Here is a 12,669-nt window from a genome sequence, read left to right on the forward strand (position 1 = left end):
AGAGTTTTACAGTCACTGGGAGGGAGAGAGTTTTACACAGTCACTGGGAGGGAGAGTTTTAGTCACTGGGAGGGAGAGAGTTTTACACAGTCACTGGGAGGGAGAGAGTTTTACACAGTCACTGGGAGGGAGAGAGTTTTACACAGTCACTGGGAGGGAGAGAGTTTTACACAGTCACTGGGAGGGAGAGAGTTTTACACAGTCACTGGGAGGGAGAGAGTTTTACACAGTCACTGGGAGAGAGAGTTTTATACAGTCACTGGGAGAGAGAGTTTTACACAGTCACTGGGAGAGAGTTTTACACAGTCACTGGGAGAGAGAGAGTTTTACACAGTCACTGGGAGAGAGACACAGTCACTGGGAGAGAGTTTTACACAGTCACTGGGAGAGAGAGAGAGAGAGAGAGAGTTTTACACAGTCACTGGGAGAGAGAGAGAGAGAGTTTTACACAGTCAGTGGAGAGAGAGAGAGAGAGTTTTACACAGTCACTGGGAGAGAGAGAGTTTTACACAGTCACTGGGAGAGAGAGAGAGAGTTTTACACAGTCACTGGGAGAGAGAGAGAGAGTTTTACACAGTCACTGGGAGAGAGAGAGAGAGAGAGTTTTATACAGTCACTGGGAGAGAGAGAGTTTTACACAGTCACTGGGAGAGAGAGAGTTTTACACAGTCACTGGGAGGGAGAGAGTTTTACACAGTCACTGGGAGGGAGAGAGTTTTACACAGTCACTGGGAGGGAGAGAGTTTTACACAGTCACTGGGAGGGAGAGAGTTTTACACAGTCACTGGGAGGGAGAGAGTTTTACACAGTCACTGGGAGGGAGAGAGTTTTACACAGTCACTGGGAGGGAGAGAGTTTTACACAGTCACTGGGAGGGAGAGTTTTACACAGTCACTGGGAGGGAGAGAGTTTTACACAGTCACTGGGAGGGAGAGAGTTTTACACAGTCACTGGGAGGGAGAGAGTTTTACACAGTCACTGGGAGGGAGAGAGTTTTACACAGTCACTGGGAGGGAGAGTTTTACACAGTCACTGGGAGGAGAGAGTTTTACACAGTCACTGGGAGGGAGAGTTTTACACAGTCACTGGGAGGGAGAGTTTTACACAGTCACTGGGAGGGAGAGTTTTACACAGTCACTGGGAGGGAGAGAGTTTTACACAGTCACTGGGAGGGAGAGAGTTTTACACAGTCACTGGGAGGGAGAGAGTTTTACACAGTCACTGGGAGGGAGAGAGTTTTACACAGTCACTGGGAGGGAGAGAGTTTTACACAGTCACTGGGAGGGAGAGAGTTTTACACAGTCACTGGGAGAGAGTTTTACACAGTCACTGGGAGAGAGTTTTACACAGTCACTGGGAGAGAGAGAGGGAGAGTTTTATACAGTCACTGGGAGGGAGAGAGAGAGTTGTATACAGTCACTGCGAGAGAGAGTTGTATACAGTCACTGGGAGAGAGAGTTGTATACAGTCACTGGGAGAGAGAGAGCGAGTTTTACACAGTCACTGGGAGAGAGAGAGAATTTTATACAGTCACTGGGAGAGAGAGAGAGAATTTTATACAGTCACTGGGAGAGAGAGAGAGAATTTTACAGTCACTGGGAGAGAGAGAGCGTTTTATACAGTCACTGGGAGAGAGAGAGTTTTACACAGTCACCTCCTTTATCTTCACCTCATTTGCACACATTGTATATAGACTTTTCTCCTGTATTATTGACTGTATGTTTGTTTTACTCCATGTGTAACTCTGTGTTGTTTTTGTTGCACTGCTATGCTTTATCTTGGCCAGGGTCGCAGTTGTAAATGAGAACTTGTTCTCAACTGGCCTACCTGGTTAAATAAAGGTGTTCTCAACTGGCCTACCTGGATCAATAAAGGTGTTCTCAACTGGCCTACCTGGTTAAATAAAAGGTGTTCTCAACTGGCCTACCTGGTTAAATAAAGGTGTTCTCAACTGGCCTACCTGGTTAAATAAAGGTGTTCTCAACTGGCCTACCTGGTTAAATAAAGGTGTTCTCAAGTCTGGCCTAGTCCTGGTTAAATAAAGGTGTTTTCAACTAGCTACCTGGTTAAAGTCTGGGAGGGAGAGTTTTAGTAAAGGTGTTCTCAACTGGCCTACACTGGTTAAATAAACTGGGAGGTGTTCTCAACTGGCCTACCTGGTTAAATAAAGGTGTTCTCAGTCACTGGGAGGAACTGGCCTACCTGGTTAAATAAAGGTGTTCTCAACTGGCCTACCTGGTTAAATAAAGGTGAAATAAAAATAACTTGCTCTGCGAGTAACTACACAGGCTCTGGGAGAGTAACTACACAGGCTCGTCGGTAACAGTCACAGGCTCGTCAGTAACTACACAGGCACCTCCTTTATCTTCAACTACACAGGCTTTTCGTCGGTAACTGACACAGGCTTTACTCCATGGTAACTCTGTGGCTTTTGTTGCTGTAACTTTATCTTGGCCAGGCTCGGTTGTAACTACACAGGCTCGGCGGTAACTACACAGGCTCAACGGCCTAACTACACAGGCCTACCTGGTAAATACACAGGCTCTGCGGTAACTACACAGGCTCAACTGGCCTACCTGGTAAATAACAGGCTCTGCGGTAACTACACAGGCTCTGGCCTACCTGGTTAAATAACAGGCTCAACTGCGGTTAAATACACAGGCTCTGCGGTAACTACACAGGCTCTGCGGTAACTACACAGGCTCTGCGGTAACTACGCAGGCTCTGCGGTAACTACGCAGGCTCTGCGGTAACTACGCAGGCTCTGCGGTAACTACGCATGCTCGTCGGTAACTACGCAGACTCTGCGGTAACTACGCATGCTCGTCGGTAACTACGCAGACTCGTCGGTAACTACGCAGGCTCTGCGGTAACTACGCAGGCTCTGCGGTAACTACGCAGGCTCTGCGGTAACTACGCAGGCTCTGCTGTAACTACGCAGGCTCTGCTGTAACTACGCAGGCTCTGCTGTAACTACGCAGGCTCGTCGGTAACTACGCAGACTCGTCGGTAACTACGCAGGCTCTGCGGTAACTACACAGGCTCTGCGGTAACTACACAGGCTCTGCGGTAACTACACAGGCTCTGCTGTAACTACACAGGCTCTGCGGTAACTACACAGGCTCGTCGGTAACTACACAGGCTCTGCGGTAACTACACAGGCTCTGCGGTAACTACACAGGCTCTGCGGTAACTACACAGGCTCTGCGGTAACTACACAGGTTCGTCGGTAACTACGCAGGTTCGTCGGTAACTACACAGGCTCTGCTGTAACTACAGACTCTGCTGTAACTACACAGGCTCTGCGGTAACTACACAGGCTCTGCGGTAACTACGCAGGCTCTGCTGTAACTACGCAGGCTCTGCTGTAACTACGCAGGCTCTGCGGTAACTACGCAGGCTCGTCGGTAACTACGCAGACTCTGCGGTAACTACGCAGGCTCTGCGGTAACTACGCAGGCTCTGCGGTAACTACACAGGCTCGGCGGTAACTACACAGGCTCGGCGGTAACTACACAGGCTCTGCGGTAACTACGCAGGCTCTGCTGTAACTACGCAGGCTCTGCGGTAACTACGCAGACTCTGCGGTAACTACGCAGGCTCTGCGGTAACTACGCAGGCTCTGCGGTAACTACGCAGGCTCTGCGGTAACTACGCAGGCTCTGCTGTAACTACGCAGGCTCTGCTGTAACTACGCAGACTCGTCGGTAACTACGCAGACTCGTCGGTAACTACACAGACTCGTCGGTAACTACACAGGCTCTGCGGTAACTACACAGGCTCTGCGGTAACTACACAGGCTCTGCGGTAACTACACAGGCTCTGCGGTAACTACACAGGCTCTGCGGTAACTACACAGGCTCTGCGGTAACTACACAGGCTCTGCGGTAACTACACAGGCTCTGCGGTAACTACACAGGCTCTGCGGTAACTACACAGGCTCTGCGGTAACTACACAGGCTCGTCGGTAACTACACAGGCTCTGCGGTAACTACACAGGCTCGTCGGTAACTACACAGGCTCGTCGGTAACTACACAGGCTCTGCTGTAACTACACAGGCTCGTCGGTAACTACACAGGCTCGTCGGTAACTACACAGGCTCTGCGGTAACTACACAGGCTCGGCGGTAACTACACAGGCTCGGCGGTAACTACACAGGCTCGGCGGTAACTACACAGGCTCGGCGGTAACTACACAGGCTCGGCGGTAACTACACAGGCTCTGCGGTAACTACACAGGCTCTGCGGTAACTACACAGGCTCTGCGGTAACTACACAGGCTCTGCGGTAACTACACAGGCTCGTCGGTAACTACACAGGCTCGTCGGTAACTACACAGGCTCTGCGGTAACTACACAGGCTCGTCGGTAACTACACAGGCTCGTCGGTAACTACACAGGCTCGTCGGTAACTACACAGGCTCGGCAGTTAACAACATAACAAGGAAAGGAGTGAAAGTATAATAGAAGTGTTGTACCTGTTTTGTTTTTACCTTGCAGTTTCCCAGAAGCCCCTTGGACTCTCTTCCAGCTCAGGACCAGGCCACATTTCTACAGGATGGTGGAAAAGACAGGCAGAGAGAAATCACTCATCTGAGACTAAAAAACCAAAATGTCAGCGTGATCCATCATATCATTCCATCAAATTGGTTTATAAACTTTATATTAGGGTTATTACGACACCAGGATCACGATACACAATCGAGAATCGTGGCAAGGAATGCTCTCGATGTAGCAAACGCACAGCCTTCTATTGAGGCACATTTGTTTTTCTTCCCAGAGCATTTCAGAAAGTATTCAGACCCCTTGACTTTTTCCACATTTTGTTGAGTTACAGCCTTATTCTAAAATGGATTAAATTAATTGGTTTCTATATCAATGTACGACGCGAAAAACAGGTTTTTAGACATTTTAGCAAATTTATGAATAAAACCCCCCAGAAATACCATATTTACATACAATACTAATCAAAAGTTTGGACACCTACTCACTCATTCAAAGGGTTTTCTTTATTTTGTACTATTTTCTACATTGTAGAATCATTTATTCTAATAGAATAATAATATTATAGAATAATATTATTAGTATATTATTATAATTAATATAATAATAATATTAGTATATTATAATATATAATTAATATAATAATAATAATATTGGTATATTATAATATATTATATAATTAATAGAATAATATTATTGGTATATTATCATATATAATCAATATAATCATAATATTAATATATTATATAATTAATATAATAAATATAATAATAATATTAATATATTATATAATTAATAGAAAAATATTATTCCCTAATGCACTGTATATCACACAATATTTTACATACATCAGGTTGGGTGGCTCTTTAAAATAACAGATCTCAGTCCTTTTAAAAGTGAACTCTGGGTAAAAAAAAGAACTCAGTTCTCGTTGTATTCACACTGCCTTTGAATAAGGATTCAACTATTTTGCCAGTTCACCTATTTTTGTGTGAGAGAGAGAGTCGTCTTTGCATTCACATTGCTATGGTTACAAAGAAACCAAGATTATTATTTTTTTGCCTCCCAATATTCACTCAATGCACTCTGGGATTTTACAGAAGTGCAAGACAAGCCATTAAATCAGAACGTGTTATCAGACAACGAGATAAACCAACTTACATTTTGGAAACTAATATGAAGATGACATATAATAATTATAAATCAGAAGATCATATTAACATGTAAATATTACTGGAAACAGAATAGATAGCAGAAGAATACAGGTAGATTAAATAATGCTGTAATTGAAAATTGTACACTCAAAATGTGGGCTACTGTCCCTTTAAGAGCAAGCATTGATTTTGTACCCTGTCGTGATTCTCACCAAATAAATTATTCTTCTCACACTATCCAAACTACAAAAACGGAATAGACGGCTGAAACAGCTGATGAAGCTCTCTTAGCCTGTTGATCATGTTGTTCTATGGTACAAACAAATCAATCTGATGCAAATAAATCATCTCAACATTGTGTCAAAAACGCCACACATATTTTTGGAATGTATCTGTTGACAATACAATCAATATCCTCCCCAAAAAACAGCATTAGGCCTCCCGGGTGGCGCAGTGGTTAAGGGCGCTGTACTGCATGCAGCGCCAGCTGTGCCACCAGAGACTCTGGATTCGCGCTCAGGCTCTGTCGAAACCGGCCGCGACCGGCAGGTCCGCGGGGGCGACACACAGTTGGCATAGCGTTGTCCGGGTTAGGGAGGGTTTGGCCGGTAGGGATGTCCTTGTCTCATCGCGCACCAGCGACTCCTGTGGCGGGCCGGGCACAGTGCGCGCTAACCAAGGTCGCCAGGTGCACGGTGTTTCCTCCGACACATTGGTGCGGCTGGCTTCCGGGTTGGATGCGCGCTGTGTTAAGAAGCTTGGTTGGGTCGTGTATCGGAGGACGCATGGCTTTCAACCTCCGTCTCTCCCGAGCCAGTACGGGAGTTGTAGCGATGAGACAAGATAGGAGCTACTAATAATTGGATACAACGAAATTAGGGTGAAAAAGGTGGTAAAATAAATAAATAAAAACTACTATCAGGATGGCGGAATTCAAGCGTACCGAACTCAGAACGCCTATCAAGATGATCTCAGTTCGGGTTCAAGGGCTCTTTTGAAGGGTCTGAGTTCCTTTAGAGTGTGTTCACACTTCACAAAACTGATTTAAGGAAACCGCACTGAGTTCACAAAAAATTGGCTGTAATTGAAAATTGTACACTCAAAATTAGTCTGCTTCATTCTTTATTTATTTTTTTGCCATGGAAAACCGAGTATTGTCGTATCGCAATTGTGGACAACACTACTTTATAAAAGCCCTTTTTTACATAAACTGTTGTCACAAAGTGCTTTACAGTAACCCGGCCTAGAAACCAAGAACCAAGCAGTGGCAAGAGGACCCAGATCACAAATAAAACACAAACAGAAGGTTAAATCCCCTGTTTCCTCACCGCTAACAGCTGTCTGACCAGCATGTCTGAAGCCTTCTCTGAGATGTTCCCGACAAACACTGTGGTGGTGGGGTCTCCACTGCCCCCCTCCTGGTTCTCCTTGACTCGGGCTGGGTTCAGATCCTTCCTAGGGCCAGGAGGCATCTGGACCATAGACACTGTGGTAGGAACCATGACCTGCAATACAATAATACAACACACACATTAGGAGAGGGGAGTTTTGTGTCTGTGCGTTTTTGTGTGTGTGTATATATTTATTTTTGTGTATGTCTGTGTGTGTGTTTATTTGTGTGTTTATTTGTGTGTGTGTGTGTGTGTGTGTGTATGTCTGTGTGTGTGTGTTTATTTGTGTGTGTGTTTATTTGTGTGTGTGTGTGTGTATTTGTGTGTGTGTGTGTGTGTGTATTTTGTGTGTGTGTGTGTGTGTGTATATTTGTGTGTGTGTGTGTGTGTGTATTTTGTGTGTGTGTGTGTATATTTGTGTGTGTGTGTGTATATTTGTGTGTGTGTGTGTGTGTGTGTGTGTGTGTGTGTGTGTGTGTGTGTGTGTGTGTGTGTGTGTGTGTGTGTGTGTGTGTGTGTGTGTGTGTGTGTGTGTCTGTGTATATATTTTTGTTTGTGTAACAGCAGCAGTAGAGGCTTACAGCGGGCGCAGAGGTCATAATCCCCATGTGGACTGGAATCATGGGCGTACCTCGAAGAAGACACAGAGACACATCAGACGAATTTGCGGTAAGACATTGGTTCTCTCCCTAAATACACCACTGCACTTGACCATCACCAAAGTGATGTGGTTTTTTTTTAGATTTTATTAGGATCTCTTTTAGTCCTCATTTGGGCTGATCTTCTAAGAGTCGTTAAACATTCAAATACAATGTATAATACAACAACAACTACAACAAATCACATGTTGACCTATAACCCACTGTTACAAACTGCAGACATAATATTATGACTAGATAGATTGGTTCATTCATCTACCATAGTCCTGCATAACCTTCACATGAATTTGATTCAAATCAAATGTATTTATTATAAAGCCCTTCGTACATCAGCTGATATCTCAAAGTGCTGTACAGAAACCCAGCCTAAAACCCCAAACAGCAAGCAATGCAGGTGTAGAAGCACGGTGGCTAGGAAAAACTCCCTCGAAAGGCCAAAACCTAGGAAGAAACCTAGAGGAACCAGGCTATGTGGGGTGGCCTGTCCTCTTCTGGCTGTGCCGGGTGGAGATTATAACAGAACATGGCCAAGATGTTCAAATTTTACAAATACTTCTAAAGAATTACGTGCATTTTATACATAGAAAAAGTTTCTGGTTTGCTCAGATAAATTATTACATTTCTTTAGAATATAAATGATATTTTGTCTATTTCTCTTTCCTGGCTGGGTAACACAAACATCCAGGCTGTATCACATCCGGACGTGATTGGGAGTCCCGTAGGGGCGGTGCACAATTGGCCCAGAGGCGCCCGGGTTTGGCCAGGGTGTACGCCGTCATTGTAAATAAGAATTTGTTCTTAATTGATTTAATTGAATTAATTAATTTAATCGTTAAATAAAAAGGTTAAATTAATAATAGCTGGTGTACAATCTATTCCTAGTATTGACTGAATGTCTGTCTCTTACCAACGGAATACTGTTGTGAATGGAGTTATGAAATAAAATAAGCATGTTTTTTTCCCCTTCCAATTATCAATGCCCCCCCAGGTGCATTGTGCATGACTGCAACAGAAGAACCATATATCTCCACCTGAAAACAATCCGTGCTGCTTTGTTCTGTCTAACCTGCAACCTCCTAATGTCACTTGCTGTTCCATTTTTCCCCCCAGACCTTAGAACAGTAATTCACCTGACCTCCCAATTAATGCCTGTGTTGTTTGCTTAAGAATCTTTCCTGGTAAAAATATTTAGCTATCCTTCTGATCATGCAAGTCAACCAATGCAGTGGAATGTTTTTAATAGCGATAAGCATTCTGATTGGCTGTGATCAGATAATTATTTTCCCCATATAATCCCATATTTGCCTACTCACAATACCCTCCAATATCTCACCGAGTGAACGGCGTGGACTGATTGGTCGACCATTGGCAGGAGTAATGAGTTCTTTGCTGTCTTTTGGGATTGGACAAACATTTGGAAATTGCCTCTTTTCCAGTGACCAATTAAATAGGAATTTCAGTGGAGCTGCAATCTGGGGAAGCAACAGAGCCAAGTAAAATAATTGTCCCATTAGATCATAACCTGTAGATTTACCATCAGGGAATGACTTGAATAGGTTTAACACCTCCTCCACTGACACCGTCAGTAGACTAAAAGAGCAGATCTTATTGCTCATAATATGATCATCAATCCATTGGACAATAGCTTGTTTGGAAGAATTGGTGTTTACATTACCTCTCAGCAAATTAGTTTTCCAGTCAACCTCCACACAAGACAGGCATGATGAGATAGATGTATCAAGTTAGCCCTTCACTGTATTTCATACCCTTTTTACAATCAATACAAGCATTTTTATAAAATAACGGGGGTTTTATCCCCCTCCTTTAAATTTCATTTAACTGCATAATTACATAATATTTAATAATTGTCTTTTTAGCTTTGATTTGGCTGCTAAGTCTTTTGCCAAATGTCTTTGAGAAAACGCCTCATCAGCCCTCAACCGTAAGGCTCTCCAGAGGGTAGTGAGGTCTGCACAACGCATCACCGGGGGCAAACTACCTGCCCTCCAGGACACCTACACCACCCGATGTTACAGGAAGGCCATAAAGATTATCAAGGACATCAACCACCCGAACCACTGCCTGTTCACCTCGCTATCATCCAGAAGGCGAGGTCAGTACAGGTGCATCAAAGCTGGGACCGAGAGACTGAAAAACAGCTTCTATCTCAAGGCCATCAGACTGTTAAACAGCCACCACTAACATTGAGTGGCTGCTGCCAACACACTGACTCAACTCCAGCCACTTTAATAATGGGAATTGATGGGAAATGATGTAAATATATCACTAGCCACTTTAAACAATGCTACCTTATATAATGTTACTTACCCTACATTATTAATCTCATATGCATACGTATATACTGTACTGTACTATACTGTACTGTACATCATCGACTGCATCCTTATGTAATACATGTATCACTAGCCACTTTAACTATGCCACTTTGTTTACTTTGTCTACATACTCATCTCATATGTATATACTGTACTCGATACCATCTACTGTATGCTGCCCTGTACCATCACTCATTCATATATCCTTATGTACATATTCTTTATCCCCTTACACTGTGTATAAGACAGTAGTTTTGGAATTGTTAGTTAGATTACTTGTTGGTTATCACTGCATTGTTGGAACTAGAAGCACAAGCATTTCGCTACACTCGCATTAACATCTGCTAACCATGTGTATGTGACAAATAAAATTTGATTTGGATTTGATTTGGGGCGGCAGGGTAGCCTAGTGGTTAGAGCATTGGACTAGTAACCGAAAGGTTGCAAGTTCAAATCCCCGAGCTGACAAATCTGTCATTCTGCCCGTTCCTAGGGCCGTCATTGGAAATAAGAATGTGTTCTTAACTGACTTGCCTAGTTAAATAAAGATTTTTTTTTTTAAATCCATGGAGATGTACTTTTTCTTACTGATGCATGATGGTCCATTACCACAGTGAGCAAATAAATAAAACATTCTGTCGTGTGATTTAAATCATCTTCTAGATAAATCAGCTCCCAGGGTTCAACAGCCAAATCATTTTGAAATTGCATATGATTAAAACATTTTTTTTTTTTTTTTAATGTATATTGGCCACAATTCTTGGGGGTTTCTTTGGAATCTTGGTGTTCATCATTATAGTCACAATATTATGGTCTGTCCAGACCACTGGCATTGATCTGGCCTTTAGGCATTGCAATAGTATATAACAGAAGATCAGATCAATGCACGCCAGATGCCTTTAATCAACATAGCAATAAATAATTAGAAAACTGAAAAGGTTTCTGGTAGCAGAGGCCTCTGATTACCTCCAGTTTGATCACTCAGACTAAAATGTTTCTCACCTGCTGGGACTCCCTGGGGGAACCCCGCGAATTGGGGAGGGCAAATCCCGGGGGGCAACTGGGGGAGGCGGTTCAGGTGAGGGGGGTACGACATCTTGGGAGGTGGGTGCAGTGACCTGGAAAATGAAATGTAAAGGAAGAACAGGTTCAAGGATTACCATGGCATGGGGGAACCCATGAATACATTCTGGCCTGCGGAGATAGCTAGCTAGGCTAGCTTAGTTGACAGCTAAACTGGGTGTTTGGTTAGCCTACATTACCTACAATTGACATTAAACAATTACACCAATGAAGTTAAATGTTGTAGGCCAACTGGCTGCCTAGTTAACAGAATGTAATAGAATAAGCTCTTTCCATTACACACTTCCTATTGCCCATCGTTAGTTAAGCTACTGAAGCTACCAATGTAGCTAAAGAGCTAGCTAGCTAACTAACTAAATGTTGCTAACTTGCTAGCTATTCTAACGTTTATAAACTTTTGCTAAAAGAGTGGGATGTACATACCTGAAACCGGGCGACGTATACACACACTGTAACCTTGTATAACCTTTAATGAACAATATTTTATCTGTCTTCGATAGCTAATTTGCTAGCTACGTTATGCCGCTAAAAAAAAATGCTGTTTTCGCAATGCATTATGGGATATGTTTTTTTATTTTTAAAAGAGTGTTAATATTTTTCAACGCTTGAGGTCGACAGAAATGTATATGTATATTACTGTACCAAAATAACCCTGTTTTTTTTTTTTTTGTTGCTCAAACAGTTATCAAACAGATAACACAACACAGAATAACAGACACAAACCACTGTATTTGTAACCCCCATGGATGTACATTTGTAAGCCAATGCCTGTACTTGCCTATGGGGGGCTACCGCACAGCATAGACTCTCCTTATCAAATGAACAGAGACACCGGCCCAGCCATCACCACGGAGAGCGGCACAAGCACTGTTTTGTTTGTTTGTTTTTATGTTAACCTAGCTACTATGCGTATGTTATTCTATTCAAATAATATAGTAATATTTCAAGAAGCCTAGGACCCTAGGCTATACCTATAGCCTACCAAACTATTTTTAGGGGAAGGCAGAATAGCCACTAGTAAGGCACGTCGTTTATGGTCACTTACATGTAAACATGGGGTGGAGGCTGACATCTGATAGGCTGTGTTTTGAACTATTATGGAAGGCAGACATCCAGGTTAAGCAACACATTTGTCAACCACGGTTTTCTGTCTATGTGGAATTTCGGGGCGGCAGGTAGCTTAGAGCGATGGACTAGTAACCGAAAGGTTGCATGGTCGAATCCCAGAGCTGACAAGGTAAAAACCAGTCGTTCTGCCCATGAACAGGGCAGTTAACACACTGTTTGATTTACCTTTATTTAACTAGGCAAGTCAGTTAAGAACAAATTCTTATTTTCAATGACGGCCTAGGAACAGTGGGTTAACTGCCTGTTCAGGGGCAGAACGACAGATTTGTACTCGGGATTGTCAACTCGGGATATGAACTTGCAACCTTTCGGTTACTAGTCCAACGTTCCTAGGCTGTCATTGTAAATAATAATTTGTTCTTAACTGACTTGCCAATTTAAATAAAGGAACATCTAAAAAATGTCTGCCCCTTAGA

General features: G+C 43.3%; 1 protein-coding gene across 1 annotated transcript in view; it reads right to left on the reverse strand.

Moving 5' to 3' along the window:
* LOC118375205 (RNA-binding protein 25-like) overlaps positions 1 to 11,704 on the reverse strand; it is a 54,712-nt gene extending 43,008 nt beyond the window's left edge. Inside the window, 5 exon segments of the mRNA XM_052496171.1 lie at positions 4,493 to 4,550; positions 6,985 to 7,161; positions 7,629 to 7,678; positions 11,045 to 11,160; positions 11,549 to 11,704. Of these exon segments, the coding sequence (XP_052352131.1) occupies positions 4,493 to 4,550; positions 6,985 to 7,161; positions 7,629 to 7,678; positions 11,045 to 11,138 (379 nt within the window). The 5' untranslated portion in view covers positions 11,139 to 11,160; positions 11,549 to 11,704.
* Positions 11,705 to 12,669: the final 965 nt, after the last annotated feature.

The sequence above is a fragment of the Oncorhynchus keta genome, chromosome 35 (assembly GCF_023373465.1).
Source record: "Oncorhynchus keta strain PuntledgeMale-10-30-2019 chromosome 35, Oket_V2, whole genome shotgun sequence".
NCBI classification, from domain to species: Eukaryota; Metazoa; Chordata; class Actinopteri; order Salmoniformes; family Salmonidae; genus Oncorhynchus; species Oncorhynchus keta.